The 27957-nt window shown below is 38.1% G+C and overlaps 1 protein-coding gene across 2 annotated transcripts in view; it reads right to left on the bottom strand.

Moving 5' to 3' along the window:
• adgrf8 (adhesion G protein-coupled receptor F8) overlaps positions 1 to 26438 on the bottom strand; it is a 32100-nt gene extending 5662 nt beyond the window's left edge. The window contains exons 1-40 of one of the 2 annotated variants that reach the window (XM_037751473.1): positions 26343 to 26438; positions 22795 to 22889; positions 22657 to 22711; positions 22150 to 22302; positions 21886 to 22047; positions 19507 to 19659; positions 18399 to 18563; positions 17952 to 18104; positions 16587 to 16757; positions 16254 to 16301; positions 15977 to 16129; positions 14562 to 14732; positions 14218 to 14265; positions 13941 to 14093; positions 12525 to 12695; positions 12181 to 12228; positions 11904 to 12056; positions 10514 to 10684; positions 10170 to 10217; positions 9893 to 10045; positions 8503 to 8673; positions 8162 to 8206; positions 6246 to 6305; positions 6058 to 6117; positions 5161 to 5220; positions 4976 to 5029; positions 4807 to 4848; positions 4625 to 4678; positions 4454 to 4495; positions 4270 to 4323; positions 4100 to 4141; positions 3917 to 3970; positions 3506 to 3724; positions 3172 to 3278; positions 3019 to 3077; positions 2792 to 2931; positions 2496 to 2708; positions 2054 to 2266; positions 1812 to 1949; positions 1525 to 1712 (exon numbers count right to left, since the gene is read on the bottom strand). In XM_037751473.1, coding sequence (XP_037607401.1) covers positions 1525 to 1712; positions 1812 to 1949; positions 2054 to 2266; positions 2496 to 2708; positions 2792 to 2931; positions 3019 to 3077; positions 3172 to 3278; positions 3506 to 3724; positions 3917 to 3970; positions 4100 to 4141; positions 4270 to 4323; positions 4454 to 4495; positions 4625 to 4678; positions 4807 to 4848; positions 4976 to 5029; positions 5161 to 5220; positions 6058 to 6117; positions 6246 to 6305; positions 8162 to 8206; positions 8503 to 8673; positions 9893 to 10045; positions 10170 to 10217; positions 10514 to 10684; positions 11904 to 12056; positions 12181 to 12228; positions 12525 to 12695; positions 13941 to 14093; positions 14218 to 14265; positions 14562 to 14732; positions 15977 to 16129; positions 16254 to 16301; positions 16587 to 16757; positions 17952 to 18104; positions 18399 to 18563; positions 19507 to 19659; positions 21886 to 22047; positions 22150 to 22302; positions 22657 to 22711; positions 22795 to 22887 — 4437 coding nt within the window. In that variant the 5' untranslated portion in view covers positions 22888 to 22889; positions 26343 to 26438. The remainder of the gene's footprint in view (positions 1 to 1524; positions 1713 to 1811; positions 1950 to 2053; positions 2267 to 2495; positions 2709 to 2791; positions 2932 to 3018; positions 3078 to 3171; positions 3279 to 3505; positions 3725 to 3916; positions 3971 to 4099; positions 4142 to 4269; positions 4324 to 4453; positions 4496 to 4624; positions 4679 to 4806; positions 4849 to 4975; positions 5030 to 5160; positions 5221 to 6057; positions 6118 to 6245; positions 6306 to 8161; positions 8207 to 8502; positions 8674 to 9892; positions 10046 to 10169; positions 10218 to 10513; positions 10685 to 11903; positions 12057 to 12180; positions 12229 to 12524; positions 12696 to 13940; positions 14094 to 14217; positions 14266 to 14561; positions 14733 to 15976; positions 16130 to 16253; positions 16302 to 16586; positions 16758 to 17951; positions 18105 to 18398; positions 18564 to 19506; positions 19660 to 21885; positions 22048 to 22149; positions 22303 to 22656; positions 22712 to 22794; positions 22890 to 26342) is intronic. The other variant, XM_037751474.1, reaches the window with a different exon arrangement.
• Between the last annotated feature and the right edge of the window lie 1519 nt (positions 26439 to 27957).

The raw sequence follows: 27957 nt of genomic DNA, 5'->3' as shown, positions 1-27957 counted from the left end.
TGCGCCGCACTTTTAAGCAGTAGCTTTAATTTGAGTGTTTTATTATTGGTTACTGTCATATCTTATCTCCCATTTTCTGTTCGAGAGTAGTTTTCATTTGGTGTTTGTACCTTTTTGTTACCATACTTTTTGTTAATAAATTGTATGATTATTTTTCACCCAATCTTGTTGCCAGTCCTCTCATTCCCGGGTTTACAAATTTATTTTGTTACTCCCTCCATCCCTTGGACCTTAAACGGAGGGGAACGTAACAAATGGGGGCTCGTCCAGGATTTAGAGGACTGGCAACAAGATTGTCAGAGTTGTTGTGCATGACGTTGCTCATGCAAGGCTTCCCATTGGCCCAACAAAGCATCTGAACAGTGTTAGCAGAAGCTTCTGCTAACATGGATAGTTCGGGTAAAGTTGGAAACATATCTTCATATCAACAGATATTTCTAGCCATATTAAGGTAGACAACGAGTTACAACCTTATTTTAATCACAATGAGCCTTTAGTCCTCCGAACTGGACACATAACATTGGTTTCTATGCGCAGCCAGCCGTGAGGGACCGCTGTGGATCAGATAGTTAGAAAATGCCATTAAATAGAAAGAGCTCATCATCAAGGGATCTGTGGCGAACAAGAGTTCTACCGAACTCTACCGAGTTGTGGTAGAAGTTTATAGTGTATCGTAGATTTATTGTCTCCAGACACACTTTATAAATCCATACGTCTGCAGTGCAGCAGCCATAGTATGTTTTAAATAGCTTCCGCCTCCCACTTGCCGTGACTGCTGACGTAATTACAGATATCTGCAACGTAATTTCGCCTAGTCAAAACTCTATTTCTAGATATCTGTAATTACATTTTAACTATCCATAACTCCAGTTAGAGATATCTACAACATTATTTTGACTTGTCATAATTTAATTTTAGATATCTAAAAATGACAATGTAGATATCAACAATTGAGAGGGAATTAAAGATATCTTGAACTGGAATTATGACTAGTCAGAATTATCTGAAACCCCATACACATGAATGGCAAAAGCAGCTTGAATCGTACTAGTCAAAATGTAATTAAAGATATCTAAAATTAGAGTTTTGCATAGTCAAAATAGAATTAGGGATATCTTGAATTAGAGTTGTTAGAGTGGAGGCAAAATTACATTGCAGATATCTCTAATGGATACCCTGTCCAGCTATTAAATGTTAAAACAGCTTGCCAAATAATACCTGCACCTTAAACAATTAATGAATAATGGAATAACCGGGTTTGTGAGTGTATGTTTAATATCATGTCCACAACCTGATGATGTGAGCATGTCAAGGTACTGATTGACAGACTATATCACGTTGGTGATATGTGTGATACATATGGGTGATACACCAGAAGTTGAGTGAAGTTGAAGTTACATTTGGTGACATGGCACAACTGATTTTATGCCATGGTTTTAATAAATCATATTTGCCTGTATGGTGTACTGTATGTTTCAGAGATTTGAAATGGGGATGATGTGTTATCCCCAGCAGATCACTTACCTCTGAACTAATTAATAATTCCTTGATTTCTGTTACGATGCAAGTGTCTCTCAAAAATGTCCACTCTCCTGATCCTGATCTGATCTGACACTCCGCAGTCTTGCTCCCCTCTAGACCTATATCACATCCTATTCTTGATATGTCGCCTTCTCGTCCAGCCCCGTACGTATCATCATCGCATATAATATCTTAAGAGTTAAACAATAAATTAGTGTTAGACAAAAAAGATCGTAAAAATAGTTAAGGAACAGAATTGTTTTTTTTTACATTTTAAATGTTGTTCTTACCGTCTGTGAAAAGGGTTATTGCTGTTTCCTTTCGAAAATCTAGATCATCGACCTTACAAGTAAAAACTATTGGCTGTAATTCGCTGCAGCTCCTTAGCTGGTAAACATATGTGATGCATCCATCGTTAGTGGGGTCAGCTGTGAACATGTAACAGTGTTGTTAATAAAATAAACTGATGACAGCTGAGTCCAGCCTTTCAGTATGGTCATTTGAGGAGTTTTCAACATCACTTCATACTTACCTGTGGGTAATTCCTTTGAGCCATTAAACCACTTGACCTTATAGGGGGACTGCACACAACACTTTAGTAATTCTGTCTTTCCCTCTGTCCCCAAACATTTAATGTTAACTTGTTCCTTTAGACGTATAATGGGAGCTGGTTTGATTTCGTTTGTTACATCTCTTTTTTGGTTGAAAGTTATAACTCCGCCCGTCAGACCACATTCATAACGTCCTGTGATTAAGAAAATATAGAAAAATATTTTTAACAATATTCTGGTGAAACAACATTTAAAAAAATCCCAAACTATAATGTATCAGATGTCATTTCACAATGTCATCAAATGTAGAACCAAGCTTTATATGGTGTATACTTGGGTAACTACTGCATTATTCACATTTTATGGTGATTTCATGACTACTGATTACTTATTAGTTAACAAATTCAGCTAGCTTTGACTTACCAATATCAAGCAGGATGACGTTGTTAACCTTGAGCATAGAGTTCACGGCAGAATTAGTTACTTCAATCCTTCCACTTGTAATTTTTCTTCCTTTAAATTTCCACTCAGAAGCAGAAAAATTTCCAACATCAAGGTTGTCAGGAGGCCCACAAATCAGCGTCATGGTATTACCAGTATAAATGATGTCACTTGAAATGATCATTTGATCTGGACCTTTTGAGAAAGTAAAAGAGATCAGCTTGGAATTTGATCAAGTTAAACAAAAAGTAATCACCTACTAGCTTTTTTTAACTTACTGTTGTAAAATGCAGTAACGGCGCCAATGACGGGAGCAATATCAACGATTGCTTTTATAATATTTTCATTTGCTTGGGCTACTTCAACCGGATTAACTTTTGTTGTCCGAACAACGAAGTCTGTAATTATGCTTCCTTTTCTGCAAGAACAAACACAAGTCAACATTGCAGTGTAAAATGTGTACGGATTCCTGCCTCCATGTTTTTAATGCCAGAATTTCCAATACCTGAATCCAGTCACAGAGACACTCATGAACCCTGTTATCTTTTTGTACTCCTCATTTAACTGTGGGAGAGATATTGTTAATAATATCAACACTGGAACATGATGAACTGAAAATACAAGTTACAATTGTATATGGTGTTATCAATGCACTTACCAATGGTTTTATTCTTGATTCAAGTTCCTTGTATTTAACACTTAAAGCATCATTTAAATCTTCTGTGAATGTTTGGTTTAATTCAACAAACATTTCCACATTGAATCCTGTTCATTAAAAAGAGATGAAAAACATGAGCAAAGCTGTGGATAAACATTTCCGTTTTTTTTTTGAAAGTTTAAGGCTCTTTGCATTGGCTTCTCTATTCAGACCCAGAGGTTGACCAGTGGTTTAAGATATCTGATATAAGGTAATCAATAATATAAGATATAATTTGTGATCATAAAGTGATCCATAGTGCCGCGATACCCCCTTTTTGTCAAGAAAACAATACCTGGAGCAGTTGTAGAAGGAAGCGTTGTTGTAGTTGCAGATGTAGTTGTAGGTGTCGTGGTCGTTGAAAGGGTACTGGTAGCAGTTGTGCTGTCAGTGGTGGTGGAGATAGTGGTAGTAGTGGTACTTGTAACTGCTGTGAGGGTTGTGATTGGAGTTGGAGCAGAGGTAACTCCTGATGTGGAGTTACCTGTGTTATTTGGGCTGGTCACACTAGTAGCTGAAAAAGCAACATTAGTATAATTAGTTAAAATGTCCTCAATTGTAAAGTGCACGGAACTTATAGTTTCTCAACATTATACTATAATATTACGAGTCACTGCAGTGGGGTCCTTCAAATTAAAAATAAATTACAAATTTCAACCAGGGGAGGATTACCCCATCACCCCAGTAGGTATGTCTAAATACCTACTGGTAACATTAGGTGTTGGTGTAGTTGTGGGTGTTGGAACATTAGGCGTTGAATCTGCAAAAAAAACAATTTATATCAATGTGTTATTGCTGACAATAAAAAACAAATTGATTCAAGTCTTGATTAGTTATTGCCTTTTTTTTTACATTTCTTTGCTGTAACAATTAATTTTCCAACATTCACTTGTTACAACTGTTGTAGGTGTTGTGGTAACTGTTGTTGTATCTGAAAAGATGATTTTATAATCACGTATGTTAAACTGAAAAGTGAAATCCTTCAAGTTAAAATAAATTACAAATCTCAACCAGGGGAGGGTTACCCCATCACCCCAGTAGGTGTGTCCAAATACCTACTGGTAACATTAGGTGTTGGTGTAGCTGTGGGTGTTGTAACATTAGGCGTTGAGTCTGCAAAAAAAACAATTTATAACAATGTGTTATTGCTGACAATAAAAAACAAAATGACTCAAGTCTTGATTAGTTATTGTCTTTTTTTTTTACATTTCTTTGCTGTAACAGTTATTTTTCCAACACTCACTTGTTACAACTGTCGTAGGTGTTGTGGTAACTGTTGTTGTATCTGAAAAGATGATTCAATAATCATGTATGTTAAACTGAAAAGTGAAATCCTTCGAGGTTAAAATAAATTACAAATCTCAACCAGGGGAGGGTTACCCCATCACCCCAGTAGGTATGTCTAAATACCTACTGGTAACATTGGGGGTTGGTGTAGCTGTCGGTGTTGTAACATTAGGCGTTGAATCTGCAAAAAATACATTTTATAACAATGTGTTATTGCTGACAATAAAAAACTAAATGATTCAAGTCTTGATTAGTTATTGCCTTTTTTTTACATTTCTTTGCTGTAACAATTAATTTTCCAACACTCACTTGTTACAACTGTTGTAGGTGTTGTGGTAACTGTTGTTGTATCTGAAAAGATGATTTTATAATCATGTATGTTAAACTGAAAGTGAAATCCTTCAAATTAAAATAAATTACAAATCTCAACCAGGGGAGGGTTACCCCATCACCCCAGTAGGTGTGTCTAAATACCTACTGGTAACATGAGGTGTTGGTGTAGCTGTGGGTGTTGTAACATTAGGTGTTGAATCTGCAAAAAAATCATTTTATAAAAATGTGTTATTGCTGACAATAAAAAACTAAATGATTCAAGTCTTGATTAGTTATTGCCATTTTCTTTTACATTTCTTTGCTGTAACTATTATTGTCTCCAACACTCACTTGTTACAATTGTTGTAGGTGTTGTAGTAACTGTTGTTGTGTTCGGGTCTGTTGTTGAATCTGGAAAGATGATTTCATAATCACTTATGTTAAACTGAAAAGTGAAATCCTTCCAATGAGAGTGAATTACAGGAATTATTTCATCAAATATCAACCAGCGGCATGCTATCCTATTGCTTATTTCTAAAGACCCACAGGTAACGGTAGTTGCTGGGGGAGATATTGGTGTAGTAAAGACCATTTTATGACAATGTGCAAAAATGATTCTAGCCCTGATCACTTGCTTTTACCACATTCATACTGCCCTGCAAGTATGTGCAACTGCCATGTTATAAGCACGAAAACCATTGTAACTATTCTTGGTGTATTTTTGGTGTTATAACATTAAGATGTGTTGTGGCAATAGATGTTAAGTCAGGATCAACAATATTCTGATCAACTTGTTGAAAATAAAGAAATAATATATATATATATATATATATATATTCAAGTCCAGATCAATTACTGCAATTTCCACTGCATTTTGATGTTGTGTCTTAAGCTTGATAATAACACGTTAACTTTAAATAACTTTAATGACACTAATTTCTTTAACGCATTAATGCAATCAACCTTTGGGAGGTTGTAGCGGTCTCAGTTTGAAAGCTAGAGTGAAGATACTGGCATGGTACCAACCATGTCATACTAGCTTGTCACGAAGGAGGTTAAATGACGCTCCAAACTTGCGCTAAAGTTTGGCGTAGAAAAACTGTCATGGCCATTTTACAAAGGGGTCCCTTGACCTCTAAGATATGTGAATGAAAAGGTGTAACATTTATCATCAGGTATAAGTGTTTACAATTAAAAAACAAAATAAGCCCACATCAAAATACTGAACAATTCTTTTGAAGCACCCACTTGTTACAGTTGTTGGGGTAAGTGTTGTGTTCCCACCCGTTGTAGTAACTGTTGTTGAGTCTGAAAAAGACCATTTCATAATCATGTACATGTTAAGCTGAAGAATAAAATCTGACAAGTCAATGAAGACAATAGTTGCCTTTTTATAACAAGATAGAGTAATGTAAGAATTGTTTTGAAGGACTCACTTGTTGGTGGCATTGTGGGTGTTGTACTGTTCACAGGAGGCGTAGGAGTAGTTGTTGAATCTGAAAAGAACATTTTACAATCGTATATTACAGCTGACAATAATAAAACAGTGTGATTCATGCTCAGATCACAGCATAGTGTTCCGTTTAACATTGTTATATTATCTGTAAAATCACAATCTAAATCATACCCATAACGTTAACTACTTTTATGGAGTTTAGAGCAAAGTTTTGGTGAGCAGGCATATGGAGATGCGGGGTGTCAGATCCATGGAAGAGAGACGGCCAAACTGGTTTGTAATGAAGGACTTAAAAAAACACTTGTCACTCGTGCTGATTAACAGATCTCAGCGGGCGGACATGCTGCTCCACCAGAAACATCTCTAAATGCAATAAGTTAATAACTTACTGAGAGTTACTTAAAATCTGTGATCAACCTGTCATTTGTCGATATACAATCCAATCGCCAATCGGCACAAACCTAGCATAGCTTAAGTATGTCACTTAAAGCTGCAATGGGTAGAATTGGAGCAAATATGATTAAAAAAAACTATTTTTTTAAAACAGTCACTGTATCCTGACAGTAGTGCATGAGACAGATAATCTGAAAACAATCATGTGCCTCTGTGAACTCCGGTGCTCCTAATGGCATCTGCAAGATTTCCCAGACCGGAGGAAAACAACCAATCAGAGCCGAGCTGGAGTCTTGTCATCTCTGAGCAGCTGTCAATCACTCGCAAACTCTAATCAAATGGTCAAACTAGTGAGCGCTGATCAAATATGAATTCATATTTTGTGAATGTAATGCCTATTTCTCACCTCAAATGTTTTCAGAAACCTCTTGTAGTGTACTGTTTAGCTGTAAAATGACAAAGTTTGTGACCCGGCGGCCATGTTGAGACCAGTAGAGGAAATACCAAGCACCACCCACCAGCCGGAGAAAACTTTTACAGTAACAGAATAATGATTCATATTTGATCAGCGCTGCCTAGTTTCACCGTTTGATCAAAGTTTGCGAGTGATTGACAGCTGCCTCCATTGAATGAACAGCCAATAGGAGCGCTCTCTCTCTGAAACAACCTGTGATTGGCCATTTTAAAGCCGGAAATCAGAGCCATGAGGAGGTGCAGAAGTCTAGTTTTCTCTCAGAACACTTGAATTACAAATTTGCTGAAAGGTTATTGTGGAATTTTTGCCCAATGATGCCAAAAATATTCTGCCTAGTGCAGGTTAAATCTTAATTTACACACTGCTGTGTAACAACAAGAAAGGCCATCCTGACAATCCATGGTGTAACTGTAAGGGGTATACCATTCAAATGTGTTGTGGCAATAGGCTGTGACCACTTTGCAACCATGATTTTTTCTAAGGAAGTCTGGAAAGGAGTTTAGTTAAAATATTTTACTAACATCATATGATACACAATATTTCTGAGATACTGTCAGTGTTTTTTTCTTGAAATCCAAAGTCATTAAGGTGAAATGTGAGGGTAAAATCAAGGATAATGCTGTTAAAACCTTGTTTAAGTTCCAGTAACGACTGAAAGTCTCGTACAAACCATGGCCTGGACAAAAAAACATGATTCTGCAGTGTACTGTGGGCTGTCACACGCTGGTTTGTGTGTGAATGTCTGCGAATGTTTTGTGAAAGAAGCGCCATCTTATAGTTACACCCGGCAATTGAATGAATGGTGCTTGGTGATTACTGTGGAATATAGACACGCCTTATCAGGCAACAGGACTAGGGAGACACCCAGTGGCTGGATAATAACTGCTTGACTGCTCTTAACTGATGTTTCTCAGAGTGGTCCTCAGTCTATTTATTAGGCATATTAAAGGCAATATGAAATTATAAGTGAGGGAAAACATAGTCATATATTTCATCTGTTTGTTGAATGATTAAGTCTTAAGTCTTACTTGTTGATGGTGGTGAGGTTGTTGTCAGAGGACAAGCAGTGAAGTCTGATGGAGGACAAAGAGAGAGGAGTAGAGACTAAGTAGATAAGAAATCTTATAAATCTGCTTTTTCAGATGAGAATTTTGTTTAAAAATATATGATTTTGCTTCTTTGGTAAAATGATCATTAGCTAATTATAGACAATGCTAAATACAGATGTAATGTAAAATACTGTAAGTCACGCACAACGTTATTCTTCTACCATGATTGCTATTGAAAGTTTTTACATCACATTAGTGACATGTCAAAAAAAAGAGGCCTGAAAGTTTTTGAAAATAAGTCTTTTAAAAAACATGCTTACTGTGCTGATTAGCAGGCTGGCAGTATTGTCCATCAGGAGGAACGGCATTGATACATCCACATGTGTTATCCGTGATGTTGTCACAGGATCCGTGTGTTAAACACTGGTTACATGGCCAACGATACTGATCCTCACATCTGCACTGGTGACCACCATTGTTCGGAATGCAAACTGGGGAAATAGATATTTATCAGTGTTTTCAAAGAACACAATAACAAGTACTTGAATATTTTTTCTGGATCAATCTGTTCTCACTCCAAATACCGACACTTGGTCAGTGCCCCTCAGCGTCTGATACTGTCCCACTGAGGCACCCTTTAGCATCTGTATGAGACCACCCGATTTGACTGTTATCAGTCGCTATAAGCACCATAGATGTGGGTCATTAGGGAACTGCTACGCATACTATGGTGTTAAAGTGAAAGTGAAACTTAAAAGCAACACCTTCTAACACATTGTAACACTGAATGAAACATCACGTTTTGAACACAAACAAAAAGGCTTCATTAGGTTTAGGCAACAAAAAGACAGTTAACTTTAGGGAAAAACAGTGTTTTAGGTTAAAATACATTTGAACACAAACACAACTACACGTTGTTGGTTTCACACGCCATACAAACTCCGGTCTCCTGGGTGAAAGTCCTGCGTTTTGTGTCCCATCCATTGTCCCTGACATCCACCCCTTATGGAGTTCACACTATCTATATTACAGCACCTGACTTCTGCCTCTGCTCCTGTCATAATTACTATATACCAAGTCATTTTGTTGCCTAAACCTAACCAAGTAAACATAAAAATGAAGTAAACGTACATTGGAAATTTATTTTAAAAAGACACAGGAGAAACAAACGTGGACTTTCATCCAGGAGGCCGCTGTTTGTGTCCTGTGTGAAACCAAGTCAATGTTGACTTATTTTACCTTACTTTTGTTACATGACATAGATACCTCACTAAAGCCGTGTAAATAAGTTACGTGCCAAACATATATATTTTACTAACGCTGCGTTGGAAGTTTATTTTGAAAAGACACTGTATTCGTGTTACAAGCAGTAACTGTATGTTTCTTGGGAACACCGAATTTACTTTGAAAAGACACTATGTTTGTAACGGAAAACTGACACGCCGTCCCTGACACGTCCGGAACTGATGCTAAAGGGGAACCTAGAGCGTCATAGTTTGAAGAGTAGGGCCACTGACCAAATGTCTGTATTTGACGAGTTGGGAGTGAGAATGTGTTAATTGAATCTTCAATCTTTTCCATTGATAGCAAGGTGAGGGCAGGAAAGCAGTGGTTGTAAAATAACAGATAGAAACTTTCTTTTTGTAAGCATCAGAGAGTATAACATATAAATAATGGTAGAAACAAGTTGTGTACAGTTATTGTTCCTACCTGTAGAAATGTTGACGTCATTGATTTGTATGTTGTTGTTGATGGTGATGGGGTAATTGATGTTTCTCAGAGTGGTCCTCAGTATATCTATTAGTGTAACATCTGTGGTGTTCAACTCAACAGAAATGATGTATTCATAAAGAACTGGAGGAGCTACTGGGAGAGAAATTCAAGGCAATATGAAATTATAAGTGACGGAAAACATAGTCACTTGTTTCACTCTAGCATATGACACATATTTCATCTGTTTGCTGATTGATTAAATACTCAGTCTTACTTGTTGATGGTGGTGGTGAGGTTGTTATCAGAGGACAAGCTGTGAAGTCTGATGGAGGACAAAGAGAGAGGAGTAGAGACTAAGTAGATAAGACATCTTATAAATCTGCTTTTTCAGATGAGAATTTTGTTTAAAAATATATGATTTTGCTTCTTTGGTAAAATGATCATTAGCTAATTATTGACGATGCTAAATACAGATGTAATGTAACATACTGTAAGTCACGCACAACGTTAGTCTTCTACCATGATTGCTATTGAATGTTTTTACATCACATTAGTGACATGTCAAAAAAAAGAGGCCTGCAAGTTTTTAAAAATAAGTCTTTTAAAAAACATGCTTACTGTGCTGATTAGCAGGCTGGCAGTATTGTCCATCAGGAGGAACGGCATTGATACATCCACATGTGTTATCCGTGATGTTGTCACAGGATCCGTGTGTTAAACACTGGTTACATGGCCAACGATACTGATCCTCACATCTGCACTGGTGACCACCATTGTTCGGAATGCAAACTGGGGAAATAGATATTTATCAGTGTTTTCAAAGAACACAATAACAAGTACTTGAATATTTTTTCTGGATCAATCTGTTCTCACTCCAAATACCGACACTTGGTCAGTGCCCCTCAGCGTCTGATACTGTCCCACTGAGGCACCCTTTAGCATCTGTATGAGACCACCCGATTTGACTGTTATCAGTCGCTATAAGCACCATAGATGTGGGTCATTAGGGAACTGCTACGCATACTATGGTGTTAAAGTGAAAGTGAAACTTAAAAGCAACACCTTCTAACACATTGTAACACTGAATGAAACATCACGTTTTGAACACAAACAAAAAGGATTCATTAGGTTTAGGCAACAAAAAGACAGTTAACTTTACGGAAAAACAGTGTTTTAGGTTAAAATACATTTGAACACAAACACAACTACACGTTGTTGGTTTCACACGCCATACAAACTCCGGTCTCCTGGGTGAAAGTCCTGCGTTTTGTGTCCCATCCATTGTCCCTGACATCCACCCCTTATGGAGTTCACACTATCTATATTACAGCACCTGACTTCTGCCTCTGCTCCTGTCATAATTACTATATACCAAGTCATTTTGTTGCCTAAACCTAACCAAGTAAACATAAAAATGAAGTAAACGTACATTGGAAATTTATTTTAAAAAGACACAGGAGAAACAAACGTGGACTTTCATCCAGGAGGCCGCTGTTTGTGTCCTGTATGAAACCAAGTCAATGTTGACTTATTTTACCTTACTTTTGTTACATGACATAGATACCTCACTAAAGCCGTGTAAATAAGTTACGTGCCAAACATATATATTTTACTAACGCTGCGTTGGAAGTTTATTTTGAAAAGACACTGTATTCGTGTTACAAGCAGTAACTGTATGTTTCTTGGGAACACCGAATTTACTTTGAAAAGACACTATGTTTGTAACGGAAAACTGACACGCCGTCCCTGACACGTCCGGAACTGATGCTAGAGGGGAACCTAGAGCGTCATAGTTTGAAGAGTAGGGCCACTGACCAAATGTCTGTATTTGACGAGTTGGGAGTGAGAATGTGTTAATTGAATCTTCAATCTTTTCCATTGATAGCAAGGTGAGGGCAGGAAAGCAGTGGTTGTAAAATAACAGATAGAAACTTTCTTTTTGTAAGCATCAGAGAGTATAACATATAAATAATGGTAGAAACAAGTTGTGTACAGTTATTGTTCCTACCTGTAGAAATGTTGACGTCATTGATTTGTATGTTGTTGTTGATGGTGATGGGGTAATTGATGTTTCTCAGAGTGGTCCTCAGTATATCTATTAGTGTAACATCTGTGGTGTTCAACTCAACAGAAATGATGTATTCATAAAGAACTGGAGGAGCTACTGGGAGAGAAATTCAAGGCAATATGAAATTATAAGTGACGGAAAACATAGTCACTTGTTTCACTCTAGCATATGACACATATTTCATCTGTTTGCTGATTGATTAAATACTCAGTCTTACTTGTTGATGGTGGTGGTGAGGTTGTTATCAGAGGACAAGCTGTGAAGTCTGATGGAGGACAAAGAGAGAGGAGTAGAGACTAAGTAGATAAGAAATCTTATAAATCTGCTTTTTCAGATGAGAATTTTGTTTAAAAATATATGATTTTGCTTCTTTGGTAAAATGATCATTAGCTAATTATTGACGATGCTAAATACAGATGTAATGTAACATACTGTAAGTCACGCACAACGTTAGTCTTCTACCATGATTGCTATTGAATGTTTTTACATCACATTAGTGACATGTCAAAAAAAAGAGGCCTGCAAGTTTTTAAAAATAAGTCTTTTAAAAAACATGCTTACTGTGCTGATTAGCAGGCTGGCAGTATTGTCCATCAGGAGGAACGGCATTGATACATCCACATGTGTTATCCGTGATGTTGTCACAGGATCCGTGTGTTAAACACTGGTTACATGGCCAACGATACTGATCCTCACATCTGCACTGGTGACCACCATTGTTCGGAATGCAAACTGGGGAAATAGATATTTATCAGTGTTTTCAAAGAACACAATAACAAGTACTTGAATATTTTTTCTGGATCAGTCTGTTCTCACTCCAAATACCGACACTTGGTCAGTGCCCCTCAGCGTCTGATACTGTCCCACTGAGGCACCCTTTAGCATCTGTATGAGACCACCCGATTTGACTGTTATCAGTCGCTATAAGCACCATAGATGTGGGTCATTAGGGAACTGCTACGCATACTATGGTGTTAAAGTGAAACTTAAAAGCAACACCTTCTAACACATTGTAACACTGAATGAAACATCACGTTTTGAACACAAACAAAAAGGCTTCATTAGGTTTAGGCAACACAACTGCAACTTCTTTAGGTTTAGGCAACAAAAAGACAGTTAACTTTAGGGAAAAACATAGTGTTTTAGGTTAAAATAAATTTGAACACAAACACAACTACACGTTGTTGGTTTCACACGCCATACAAACTCCGGTCTCCTGGGTGAAAGTCCTGCGTTTTGTGTCCCATCCATTGTCCCTGACATCCACCCCTTATGGAGTTCACACTGTCTATATTACAGCACCTGACTTCTGCCTCTGCTCCTGTCATAATTACTACATACCAAGTCAGTTTGTTGCCTAAACCTAACCAAGTAAACATAAAAATGAAGTAAACGTACATTGGAAATTTATTTTAAAAAGACACAGGAGAAACAAACGTGGACTTTCATCCAGGAGGCCAATGTTTGTGTCCTGTGTGAAACCAAGTCAATGTTGACTTATTTTACCTTACTTTTGTTACTTGACATAGATACCTCACTAAAGCCGTGTAAATAAGTTACGTGACAAACATATATATTTTACTAACCCTGCGTTGGAAGTTTATTTTGAAAAGACACTGTATTCGTGTTACAAGCAGTAACTGTATGTTTCTTGGGAACACCGAATTTATTTTGAAAAGACACTATGTTTGTAACGGAAAACTGACACGCCGTCCCTGACACGTCCGGAACTGATGCTAGAGGGGAACCTAGAGCGTCATAGTTTGAAGCGTAGGGCCACTGACCGAATGTCTGTATTTGACGAGTTGGGAGTGAGAATGTGTTAATTGAATCTTCAATCTTTTCCATTGATAGCAAGGTGAGGGCAGGAAAGCAGTGGTTGTAAAATAACAGATAGAAACTTTCTTTTTGTAAGCATCAGAGAGTATAACATATAAATAATGGTAGAAACAAGTTGTGTACAGTTATTGTTCCTACCTGTAGAAATGTTGACGTCATTGATTTGTATGTTGTTGTTGATGGTGATGGGGTAATTGATGTTTCTCAGAGTGTTCCTCAGTATATCTATTAGTCTAACATCCGTGGTGTTCAACTCAACAGAAATGATGTATTCATAAAGAACTGGAGGAGCTACAGGGAGAGAAATTCAAGGCAATATGAAATTATAAGTGACGGAAAACATAGTCACTTGTTTCACTCTAGCATATGACACATATTTCATCTGTTTGCTGATTGATTAAATACTCAGTCTTACTTGTTGATGGTGGTGGTGAGGTTGTTATCAGAGGACAAGCTGTGAAGTCTGATGGAGGACAAAGAGAGAGGAGTAGAGACTAAGTAGATAAGAAATCTTATAAATCTGCTTTTTCAGATGAGAATTTTGTTTAAAAATATATGATTTTGCTTCTTTGGTAAAATGATCATTAGCTAATTATTGACGATGCTAAATACAGATGTAATGTAACATACTGTAAGTCACGCACAACGTTAGTCTTCTACCATGATTGCTATTGAATGTTTTTACATCACATTAGTGACATGTCAAAAAAAAGAGGCCTGCAAGTTTTTAAAAATAAGTCTTTTAAAAAACATGCTTACTGTGCTGATTAGCAGGCTGGCAGTATTGTCCATCAGGAGGAACGGCAATGATACATCCACATGTGTTATCCGTGATGTTGTCACAGGATCCGTGTGTTAAACACTGGTTACATGGCCAACGATACTGATCCTCACATCTGCACTGGTGACCACCATTGTTCGGAATGCAAACTGGGGAAATAGATATTTAGCAGTGTTTTCAAAGAACACAATAACAAGTACTTGAATGTTTTTTCTGGATCAACCCGTTCTCACTCCAAATACCGACACTTGGTCAGTGCCCTCAGCGTCTGATACTGTCCCACTGAGGCACCCTTTAGCATCTGTATGAGACCACCCGATTTGACTGTTATCAGTCGCTATAAGCACCATAGATGTGGGTCATTAGGGAACTGCTACACATACTATGGTGTTAAAGTGAAACTTAAAAGCAACACCTTCTAACACATTGTAACACTGAATGAAACATCACGTTTTGAACACAAACAAAAAGGCTTCATTAGGTTTAGGCAACACAACTGCAACTTCTTTAGGTTTAGGCAACAAAAAGACAGTTAACTTTAGGGAAAAACATAGTGTTTTAGGTTAAAATAAATTTGAACACAAACACAACTACACGTTGTTGGTTTCACACGCCATACAAACTCCGGTCTCCTGGGTGAAAGTCCTGCGTTTTGTGTCCCATCCATTGTCCCTGACATCCACCCCTTATGGAGTTCACACTATCTATATTACAGCACCTGACTTCTGCCTCTGCTCCTGTCATAATTACTATATACCAAGTCAGTTTGTTGCCTAAACCTAACCAAGTAAACATAAAAATGAAGTAAACGTACATTGGAAGTTTATTTTAAAAAGACACAGGAGAAACAAACGTGGACTTTCATCCAGGAGGCCAATGTTTGTGTGCTGTGTGAAACCAAGTCAATGTTGACTTATTTTACCTTACTTTTGTTACGTGACATAGATACTTCACTAAAGCCGTGTAAATAAGTTACGTGCCAAACATATATATTTTACTAACCCTGCGTTGGAAGTTTAATTTGAAAAGACACTGTATTCGTGTTACAAGCAGTAACTGTATGTTTCTTGGGAACACCGAATTTATTTTGAAAAGACACTATGTTTGTAACGGAAAACTGACGCGCCGTCCCTGACACGTCCGGAACTGATGCTAGAGGGGAACCTAGAGCGTCATAGTTTGAAGCGTAGGGCCACTGACCGAATGTCTGTATTTGACGAGTTAGGAGTGAGAATGTGTTAATTGAATCTTCAATCTTTTCCATTGATAGCAAGGTGAGGGCAGGAAAGCAGTGGTTGTAAAATAACAGATAGAAACTTTCTTTTTGTAAGCATCAGAGAGTATAACAAATAAATAATGGTAGAAACAAGTTGTGTACAGTTATTGTTCCTACCTGTAGAAATGTTGACGTCATTGATTTGTATGTTGTTGTTGATGGTGATGGGGTAATTGATGTTTCTCAGAGTGTTCCTCAGTATATTTATTAGTGTAACATCTGTGGTGTTCAACTCAACAGAAATGATGTATTCATAAAGAACTGGAGGAGCTACAGGGAGAGAAATTCAAGGCAATATGAAATTATAAGTGACGGAAAACATAGTCACTTGTTTCACTCTAGCATATGACACATATTTCATCTGTTTGCTGATTGATTAAATACTCAGTCTTACTTGTTGATGGTGGTGGTGAGGTTGTTATCAGAGGACAAGCTGTGAAGTCTGATGGAGGACAAAGAGAGAGGAGTAGAGACTAAGTAGATAAGAAATCTTATAAATCTGCTTTTTCAGATGAGAATTTTGTTTAAAAATATATGATTTTGCTTCTTTGGTAAAATGATCATTAGCTAATTTTGGACGATGCAAACTATAGATGAAATGTAAGATACTGTAATTCACGCACAATGTTAGTCTTCTACCAAGAATGCTATGGAATTTTTTTTACATGTCAAAAAAAAGAGGCCTGCAATTTTTTTTTTAAATAAATCTTTTAAAAAACATGCTTACTGTGCTGATTAGCAGGCTGGCAGTATTGTCCATCAGGAGAAATGGCATTGATACATCCACATGTGTTATCCGTGATGTTGTCACAGGATCCGTGTGTTAAACACTGGTTACATGGCCAACGATACTGATCCTCACATCTGCACTGGTAACTACCATTGTTCGAATGGCAAACTGGGGACATAGATATTAATCAGTGTTTTCAAAGAACACAATAACAAGTGCCTGAAATTTTTTTTTTTATCAACCCGTTCTCACTCCAAATACCGACGCTTGGTCAGTGCCCCTCGGCGTCTAATACTGTCACACTGAGGCACCCTTTAGCATCTGTACATCGCGTACATAAGTTACGTAACAAGCATACTTTTTTAAACCCAATCCACAATCTTTTCTTAAACTTAATCAAGTAAATTTATTGCCAAAACCTAAACATTAAAACTAAAAATTAAGTAAACCTAAGTTCGAAGTTTATTTTAAAAAGACAATACAAACAAACACAGACTTTCATCCAGGAGAGAGCTCTCTGTGTCCTGAGTAAAACCAAGTCAATGTTGACTTACTTTATCTTACTTCTGTTACGTAAAGTAGATACTTCACTAAAGCCGCGTACATAACTTACGTAACAAACATACTTATTTTACGTAACAAACATATTAATTTTATCCCAAACCACAATCTTTTCCTAAACCTCACCAAGTACTTTTGTTGCCTAAACCTAACCAAATTAACGTAAAAATTAAATAAACCAAAGTTGGAAGTTTATTTCGAAAAGACACAGTACAAACAAACACATACTTTCATCCAGGAGGCCGCTGTTTGTTTCTTGTGTGAAACCAAAACAATGTTGACTTATTTTTTTACTTTTGTTGCGTAACATAGATACTTAACTAACGCCACGTGCTTAAGTTACAAAACAAACATACTTATTTTACTTGACAACATACTTATTTTAACCCAAACCACGATCTTTTCCTAAACCTAACCCAAACCACGATCTTTTCCTAAACCTAACTAAGTAATTTTGTTGCCTAAACCTGACCAAGTAAACCTATGTTGGAATTTTATTTTGAAAAGATTGTGCATGTAACGAGCGGAAACTGACACGCCGTCCCTGACATGTCCAAAACTGATGCTAGAGGGGAACCTAGAGTGTCATTGTTTGAAGCGTAGGGCCACTTAGCGTCGGTATTTGAAGAGTTGGGAGTGAGAATGTGTTGCTTGAATCTAAACATTTTTCCATTGATAGCAAGGTGAGGGAAAGAAAGCAGTGATTGTAAAATAACAGAAAAAACTGTCTTTTTGTAAGCATCAGAGAGTATAACAAATAAATAATGGTAAAAACAAGTTGTGTACAGTCATTATTCCTACCTGTAGAAATGTTCACGTCAGTGATTTTTATGTTGTTGTTGATGGTGATGGGGTAATTGATGTTTCTCAGAGTGGTCCTCAGTAAACCTAGTAGTTCACTATGTGTGATGTTCACCTCAACAGAAATGATGTATTCATAAAGAGCTGGAGGAGCTACAGGGAGAGAAATTCAAGGCGATATGAAATGATGAAGTGAAGGAAAACATAGTCACTTGTTTCACTCTAAAATATGACACATATTTAGGCTAAATGCCCTGCGCACTATCATAGCATTTCTACGCCTTTTCGTGCGAACGGGCTGATATAGAATATGAGGTCAACTTCAGTAAAAAAAAAAAAAAAGTTAAAATGACATGAAGACTAGGATTATTAGTAGAAAGCAAAAAAACAAGAACAAGCATTTTATTACATAATAAGCATAAAGTCACAATGTAAAATCTCTATCACCTGTCCTTGGCTCACAGTATTGCCCATTGGTAGGAATACTGTTGATACACCCACACGTGCCACCAAAGATCCTGTCACAAGCTCCGTATGTAAGGCAGTTACTAGCTGACCAAACATACTGGTCCTCACATCGGCACTGGAAGTGGGTACCATTTGAGTTACACACTAAACAAAGCAAAAAAAAAAACACAAGTCAGAAGGAGAGAGAGAGAGAGAACTAATCGGCAATTAAAGGTGTTTAATGGAGCCGATCCCAGCTGACAGTGGGTGAAGGTGGAGTACACCCTGGACAGGTTGCAGGGCTGACACAGAGACAGACAACCATTCACACAGCGTAATTTAGAGTTAGCAATTAACCTGCATATTTTTGGATTGTGGGAGGAAACCTGAGAACCCGGAGAAAATGAAGCCAGATTCGAACTGGGAACCCTCTAGCTGTGAGGCAACAGTGCTGACCACTCTACCACTGTGCACCCTGTATTGGAGCAACTCTAAAAAAAATAACATGTTCACCGGTTTCAGAGCTGGAACCGATAAATACCCGTGACTACTGCAGAGTCATTTGTCCTGGGAACGAATGCCGATTGTAACCTTTCCCCACTAAAGACAAAAGCCGGATTTTAGCGGGTGTTTTTGTCCAGAGCAAAAGGTGCTACACAGTGCAGTTAAGAAGAATTTGGACAGTGCTGAAGTATCCAGTTCCCTGCCTCTCACTGCTTGTGAGAAGGGAAAGTCCTCGTTTATAAGGAGGAAGGAGTGCATAATCTTAAATATAGTAAAAACAAACAAACTTTTAACAGCTTAGAGGTGAGAGCGGGTGCATGACTTTAGCTGCTGTATCATTTCCTCCAGATTTCTGGACTTAATAGGTGAGACATTACACAGTAAACAACTTAATTGTGCAATGATGCAAAGGAGAGCCCGAGGCATTCTTGTAAGAAACTGTAATATTTGTCTCCAACATGAGAAAATGTTTTCATGAAATAAAATAGCAATATACACAGAAAACCATCAGGAATTGTTTCAAAGGAATGAATCACTTGTGTCAACTATGGGGGAAAAAAGGGAACCCCCGTGGTGTTCCAACCAGAAGAAGCTCCATTCTTACCTGTGGTGATGTTAATGTGTGTTAAATTCACAGTGGGACCCAAAGTCAGGGTAAAGTCACCGTTGCCTAGGACGTTTCTAAGGAAGTCCACTGTCGCGATATCTGTAACATTCAGCTCGACATCCACGACATACTCAACCGGAGTTAGCAGCTCTGCAGGAAAAAATACAACATGATTTAGGGTCTCTTTTGGTTTCATGACATATCATGTTAGAGAGATCACATCAAATTTAAACCTGGTGCTTTAGGGTAAAACTTAAAGTGCGGGGTTAGTAATCAAAGATTTTCGAAACACATTATACATGTTAGAAAAAAAGTGCTAAACACGTGAAAAGACTGTAACCTATGTAGTACTGAATTGTGGAGTTAAACTGTTTTTCTCCATTTTTGTGTTCAGGATTTTTTGGGCTGGCATGAAAAAGCCTGAAATCGTAGCTCGATGACGCGCTGTAGCCATCCATAGATTAACCCCTCCCCTAACATTATATAAGCACATATAGTAGTATCAGTGGTTCTCCCACTCAATCATGAGTCATGGTACATGTCCACATGGGTGTTTTTTATCACGAGGGATCGCCTCGCTTCACAGCGTTGGGACGCTTGATGGGCTGCCACTCGGCACCTGATTGGACGAACACTTTCCCTTTCGTGGGCTGCTGCTCCCGGCTTTCAAACCGGAACCAACATGACGGCTCGTTTGGAAACTTCCTTCTCTTATATCATGAAAATAGTTCACCGAAATGCGTTTCCGAAAACATTTTGTACAAGAAATAAGCCATGCAGTTGCTGAATCTGTCTTTATTTTGGATCGACAGTGGTTAGTTTATAAGTTTCTAGGGAGTTTCCGGAGGTGGCGTGTCGCGCCGGACGCCCCTGATTTGCATAAAGTAGCATAGACCTCAACTTTATGCAAATGAGGAGCGGCCAACGTTACGCCCCATCTTTCGAATCGCGCCGCCTCACTACCAGAATGCATTGCACGGCTGCTTACGTGGACAATGAATGGGAAGCGTGTAAAGGACGGAGGCTGTGGACATGTACAATTACACTAACTTACCACAGCCTACAGTTTGCTAGCCGTGGTGTACTAGTCATCTGGCATACCGGGACAAATCAATTTGATCCTAAATTATTATTATTATTATTTGATCCTAACCTGAAGTGAGACGACGGAAGTCTCTGGTGCGCATGCCGCAAAAGTAGCTCGCAGCAATGGGATGCCTACCAAGAAGTGTCATATATACTGTAACTGAACATATTTAATCAACCCTCACCCGCAATTGGGGCGTGGTTTCAGAGCCTTTAGCGGACACACCCCCAGTGTTTATTTTTGTCACGATTTTGAAACCTCATTGTATATACTTGGTGATTTTCTTTAATTGTTCAAATTTGGCTGGGTGGTGTGACAAACTCAAACCAGACTTTAAATTTGTGTTAACTAAGCAAAAGTCACATGTATCTCGGCCAATAATATTGTTGTTTATACTATTTTTCTATCAATACATAAAGCTTAAACGAAGGGGGTATCAATGAGAAAAAACAAAACATGCTGCGACAATCAGTCAACGATAGGCAAGACTCGACCAATCAGATTCGACCACGTATTCTTGGTCGGGGCCACCCCTAAAGCCTCATCCACAATGGCAACGTAAAGAGTGCGTGGCGGCTGCGTTACCTGTTGTTTTTTATTTTGGCGTCTGTGTTAACAGGTTAGAGCAGCAACACTGCCAGCGTATTTTTGACGAGAGCCGCGCGGTTCACAGCAACAACAGACAGTGAAGGTGATCTATTGACTGTATAATGACATCATACCAGCAACATTACTACAGTTTCGATGTCTATATCTGTAGAAAATGTTACGTAGGTGAAGAAAAGTAAAGACTTGTTTTTAAATCAATACTTCCTGCTTTAATTTAAAAATAAAAGCCCTCAAGCGTTTTTTTTTCTGTGGACAGAATTCCTTCATTTGTTAACACAAGGCTTTTATTCTGAAATATGTGCCGGACAGTGTTGTAGAACATGCAGCGACTTGTAGAGCTCCATGAATGAATATAGTACAGGGTTTTAATTGTGGATTATTACTATTATTTACAAATTACCACACATTTCTTAAACTTTCTCTGTCTAAAATAAATATAAATACATTTATAACGAAATGAAATGGGCATTATGAAAGGCAAACTCTATGTAGAAAGAAAGGGCAGACAGCAGCAGCTACAGCAGCAGAAACGCTGCAGACACGCAGCTGAAATGCAGCTGGTGTGAACACCCGACGCGTCGATCACGCAGCCGCCACGCAGCGCAGCGCAGCGCAGCCGCCACACGCTCCTGACATTCCCAGTGTGCAAGAAGCGTAATAATAGTTTATGACTTGATTACCTGATATTAGCTGGCAGAACTGGCCATCAGCTGGAATGACATTGGTGCAACTACATATGCCACCGATTATGTCATCACATCCGTTTGTGACACAGCTGCTGTGTGGCCAAGCAAATTGTTCCTCACATCTACACTGGACGCCAACTTCAGTTGGGGAACACACTGTCAGAAGAGAAGATTTGTATTTACATACATTAAACTTGGTAATATCTTTGTCATCAAGTTGTTCAAAAAAGGTCAAAGATTGTTACTCATGCTACTCACCGGTTGTGATGCTAACGTCAGAGATCTCTGTGCTGTTATCAAGTCGTATAGGAAGACGGGAAGCATTCAAGGCGGACCGAATCAGCTCAAATGTTTGTACATTAGAGACATTCAGTACAACTTCAACAATGTAATTCCATTGTCCTGTTTGCGCTGTAAAGATTGAAATTAGATAAAAAAAAAAAAACAATGTGAATTGTTGACACCCATGAAAAAAAACAAGTTGTGGTATTGAGGATTGGTTCACACTGGACTATTTTTTGGTTGGGCTGAGCGCAGTGACTTCCTGGTAACGTCGCTGGTGGCTTAGCAACCTCACAACAACAACACGAAGGTTAGCAGTTTCTCCTGACTACAAAAGTAAACTAATCTAATCTCCTGGCTGTGGCTTAATATTTATGGACAAACATTGTAAGAGGGTATCAATCTTCTCATCTAACTATCATTTAGAAAGTGTATTTCACAATATTCATATCATATTTAATCATATTTATTAATGGGACCAACCGCTCCTTTTCTCCCTGGTGTGAGGTAGAAAGTATTCTTCTTCTTCAATGGGTTCCTGAGACAACAGATATCATGTTCAGAGCATTGCTTTGTGTTGGGCTCTCTAATCCCATATTTTCAGTTCAGTGGTGGACCTACCGGTAAAACCTGCCTTGAAAAGTTTCCCGTTTCCAAAATAGCAATAGCCAGTAGAAAGGCAGTGATGATCAAGCCATACTTAGGTATTGCCATTCCTTTCAAGAAAAGTTGAGACAGGAAAAAAAAAACAAGAAATTACATAGTGATTTCATCCAGCTTTAGTTGCTGCATTGTTCCACAGCCGATTGTTTGTGGGGTACACACTACACGAGAATCAAGCCGATTTTTTGGCCCGATTCCTCCCTCTCGACAATCCTCAGCAAAGCCCTGATTTTTTGATAGTTCTAAAAATTATCCTTCCAGATATTCCTGTGGTGTGAGGTATCCCCCCGATCGGCTCGGAAGTCCATCCTGGCCGCACCGATTTCAAATCATAAATTTTAAACATGTTCAATATTTACGATGGGATATCCCCTTGTGTGTGGGGAACCCCCGAGGACAGCCGATGATGAAGTCATGTGGGAAAGGACAATAGACCAATTGGGAACCAAGCTGACTGAAGCGGAAGGACATCAACCGCCCTCATAGCTGCCGCGTCTAATGCATGGACTAGCGCAAAATGCGAATCGTAAAGTAGTAGTAAGATGGAGCTTAGAAATGGAGGACCAACTTGTTGATTTGTGGCAACAACACAAGTGTTTATTTGACGTGTCTCCGTGACTTCATCCATCCATCCTTTGTGAATTTTCAGCACAAAGTAAAAACTAACATCGCTAATTCTTCCTGCCCGCCTAAACTCACATTTGATCGCGAGATATTTTGTGAGAGTTCTGTTTTTTTATTTGTGGCTCTTGTTCATGAATGAATCGATTAGTGCACGGGTCAGCAACCTTTACTATCAAAAGAGCCATTTTAGGCAAAAAAAATTAAAAAATCTGTCTGGAGCCGCAAAACATTTGAGCATTGTGATGAAGGTAACAAAGTTTATAGTCTAAGTATATAGTATATAAGTCTAATGCAGTGAAGGCCGAAGTGAAAATGTACTACGAGTATTAGGGCCAAATTGAGGGGAAAAAAGTCTGAGATTTCCAGAATAAAGTCATAATATTACGAGAAAAAAGTCATAACTTTATGAGAAAAATAGTGATAATATTGCGAGAATAAAGTCATAACTTTACGAGAAAAAAAGTCTTAATATTACGAGAAAAATAGTCGTAATATTGCGAGAATAAAGTCATAACTTTACAGGAAAAACAGTTGTAATATTACGAGAATAAAGTCATAACTTTACGAAAAAAATGTCGTAATATTACGAGATTAAAGTCATAACTTTACGAGAAAAAAAGTTGTAGTATTACGAGAATAAAGTCATAACTTCACAAGAAAAAAAGACAACACGTAAAATTACTACTTTATAATATTATGACTTTATTCTCATAATATTACAACTTTTTTTCTCGTATCTTCTGACTTTATTCTCATAACATTATGACTTTATTGTCGAAATCTCAGATTTATTTATTTTTTCCTCAATGTGGCCCTAATACTCCGTCGTACCGTCGTACCATAGACCTACAAAAATGATAAATAAAAATGAAAATGTAAACAAAAAACAGTTATTCATTTCCATTTTTGCGCCACTGGAGAGGGGCTAAAGAGACACATGTGACTCTGGAGCCGCAGGTTGCAGACCCCTTTGTTAGTGTATGGTGTGCTGTTTTTGCCAAATTGTTGCTCTCTACACACTATAGGAACAAAATTGTTAAATTGAACATAACATGTCGTTATGTGTGGGCCAGCCATTAGTCATAACTCTATCTACTAACCACTGAAATAAATGAAAGTCTAGCCAATTAGTAATACTTTGAGGGTTTCTAAAATTTAAATAATTATCTCATTACATCAATGCTATTCATACAAGCTCAACATTTTAAGCCATGGATGCTGAAACTTGTCTGTACCAGGTATAGGCATAGTCAAACTGGAATGAATTCGCTAAATTAAGATTTTGCTGATCGATACACACATTTTTGATGTAGGTTTTGAGTACTTTATCGATGGAAATTATATTTCATATATGATTCTGTCATGATTTTTCTCCATTAGTGTTCTTCAGGTGGCATGAATTCCTGGTTGCGCCTAACAATATTGGTACTATAATTTGATAGGTGCAATATCTGCGTCAGCAGGTAATTAAAAAATGTTTCTTGTATATAACCAGTTTTGGAAAGGTTGTTGTTGGCAGTTGCTTTGTTTGTGTTTTGAACATTGCGTACAGTACATTAGTTACTCTGTGTCATGATTCAAATATGCTGACGTTACAGCACTACCTGTGAGTGCTGACAGTCTGGTTGTTTGCCATCGCCACAAATGGACCCATGAAAGACAGCTAACAGTAGCTAAACCCCTATCACAGATATAATACATTACAAGCTAAGTCACTATAAGTGGTCATCGTTTGCTTTAAGTAAAGTGAAAAAATATCATTAGCCTAAATCTAAAATTTCATGGATTGACCAGCAATTATGAAGTATTATAATTTGACATGCTTTGATGTGTCAGTAGCGCAACCATGGTAGTTACAGCACGTCGAAATCCACTAACTTAGGTTCAGGCAAGAAAACCACTTACTAAGGGTAAGGGGAAAACATTGTGGTTGGGCTTAAAACATGTACATAAACAAAGTAAAACACGTACAGAAACCACGTCACAAACTTCAATAACAACGTGACAAACATCACATGACAATCACATCACTATCACAACTTACAAACAACACACCGATCAACAATGGTCTGGGACACGGGTCTCCTAGTTAAAAGTCCAATGTTTGTTGGACCTATCCACCTTCCATCCCACCCACCATAAGTGATCTTTTTTGCCTTTTATACTACATCACTAACTTTACCATAGCATTTATACGCCAATGTGTTTAAGTACAGGATAGATTGCGTACAAATGACACGCGGAAATCCAGAAAGGCGTATTTATTGCTCGCTAAACGCCTTGCGCATTATTGTGGCATTTATACGCCTTTTCCCTGCAAATGGGCTGGTTTCCACAAATATGGAAAAATGTGCACCATAGATGTAGTGTCATTACAATTTAAATTACTTCACACAAAAAGTCAGGAGACTTCTAGTCACAGCTAAATATTGGTTGAGCCCCCCCAAAAAGAAATCTCACAACATCTAGTGGTATTCAGCCATACAGAGAATTTTCCTTTTCCCAGGTTTGAGATATCCATCTTGGTGGTGCTTGCATCCATCAAAAGTGACACTTCAACAGCAATGTATCATTCCAGAATCAGTGTCTCAGTTACACTGCATAACTCACATAACTCACTGTTAACTGACTTTTCTAGAACAACTTCCTCAAAAACTAGTTCCGATAGAGCAAGGTGAAATTTAGTTCGCCCGCTACACTGGGCTGGCGGGAAAAACAAGATCTAAAAGCACAGTGGTGAACCCGGGAGACACAGACGTCTGACACATTTGTGCTGCTGACTCATATCCAAGTCAAATGTGAAATAGATATCCAAAGTTTTTGTTTTTTCTTTCATTAGAAACAATAAACCCAAACCTCACATTGTTGTCCAGTTTACATACCTTTAATGACTTGTCCTCTTCAAGTTAACGTTTACTGCGTTGGACAAAGAAGCTTCCACATAGTGTTGGCTGTGAGTCAACGAGATCCAGTGATATAAAAGAAGATATATGCAGAAGATATAAAAATAATAATACAATTTAATCATATGTGTATTTTCAATGGCACACGCAATTTAAAGTGGCAATACGCTGCTACGTTGCTTTGACCTATCATTATGAAGTAAACGATTATCGCACAATGTAATGACTTCAGAATGATGACGCCATCGGCGTTTAGATTAGGTCCCTGTAAGCCTCACTTTCAAAACAGTTAAAGGCCATCACTTTTTGTTTTCCCCGGTAGCAATGGTGTCGTGTCTCGTCCAGCTCCAATGGTTATATGTTAAATGGTGCCTTCAAATGAAACACGTGAGCTCGTGTTTACAACATTGGAAGTCGTGTACACGATGTGCTTGGCGTTCAAGTTGTTAAGTTGTGAGAACACCGCTGCTAAGCAATGGCAATATTAACGTTATTGTCGGCGTCTGGAAGCCACAGAGGCTAACAATTTCGCAAGCTAGCAAGCAGGTAACATAATGCAGGAAATGCAAAGACATAATGACAGAGGAAACAGATGAGGCCGTTGGGAATATCAACATTTTCCTCAGACTTATTATAAAATTACGAAGAAAAACAATATACGACTAAAATTACATTGTATTCACTTATTATGCACCGAAAAATTTACTTCCAAGGCCTCCGCCATTTCTGACGACGTCAAAGACTGTTTGATTTCGCCTGCCTTGCTCCGAGTCGTGCTGTCGACTCCTGTTTTTGCACATGTGGCTTTTACCGGTCATAACAGATGGGTAGCTATCCTCAGTTACCAAAGAGTATTAATATAAGTTCTTTGCAGTTACTATCCCCGATAGCGGAGGTTGGAACAACTGAAGTAACTGTAAAAACCAAAATGCAGTGAGTCCTGTGCAGTGTTGCCAACTCTTTTCCAATGAACGTAGCTAGCACTAACTCCAAAAGTCGCTAAAAGTTTGCCAGATGACGCCATACGTTCATTTGCATATTGGCGACATAATCCCACATTCATTTGCATAAAGCTTAGTGGTTGGTAGTGTCGGTCGCACCGAGGGAGAGACTCCGTGCTGTTGACAGAAGAGCCATGGACTGCGATTACTCTGTGCAGCATGCACGGGAATGATTTACATTTTAATCTATTTGATAGGGCTGTAAATTAATTAATTATAATATTTAATCACAATTAATTGCATGATTGTCCATAGTTATTCATGATTAATTTGCGATTAATCACGATTAACTAGGGACAATCATGCGATTTTATCTGCATCTTTTATCTGTTCAAAATGTACCTTAAATGGAGATTTGTCAAGTATTTAATACTCTTATCAACATGGGAGTGGGCAAATTGTTTTATGCAAATGTATGTATTGGAAATCAATGAACAACCCAAAACAATGATGGATATTGTCCAGAAACGCTCACAGGTACTGCATTTAGCATAAAATAATATGCTCAAATCATAACATGGCAAACTGCAGCCCAACAGGCAACAACAGCTGTCAGTGTGTCAGTGTGCTGACTTGCCTATGACTTGCCCCCA

The sequence above is a fragment of the Sebastes umbrosus genome, chromosome 18 (assembly GCF_015220745.1).
Source record: "Sebastes umbrosus isolate fSebUmb1 chromosome 18, fSebUmb1.pri, whole genome shotgun sequence".
NCBI classification, from domain to species: Eukaryota; Metazoa; Chordata; class Actinopteri; order Perciformes; family Sebastidae; genus Sebastes; species Sebastes umbrosus.
Note: the sequence above shows the minus strand (reverse complement) of the source record. Positions and strands in the feature narration are given on the sequence as shown.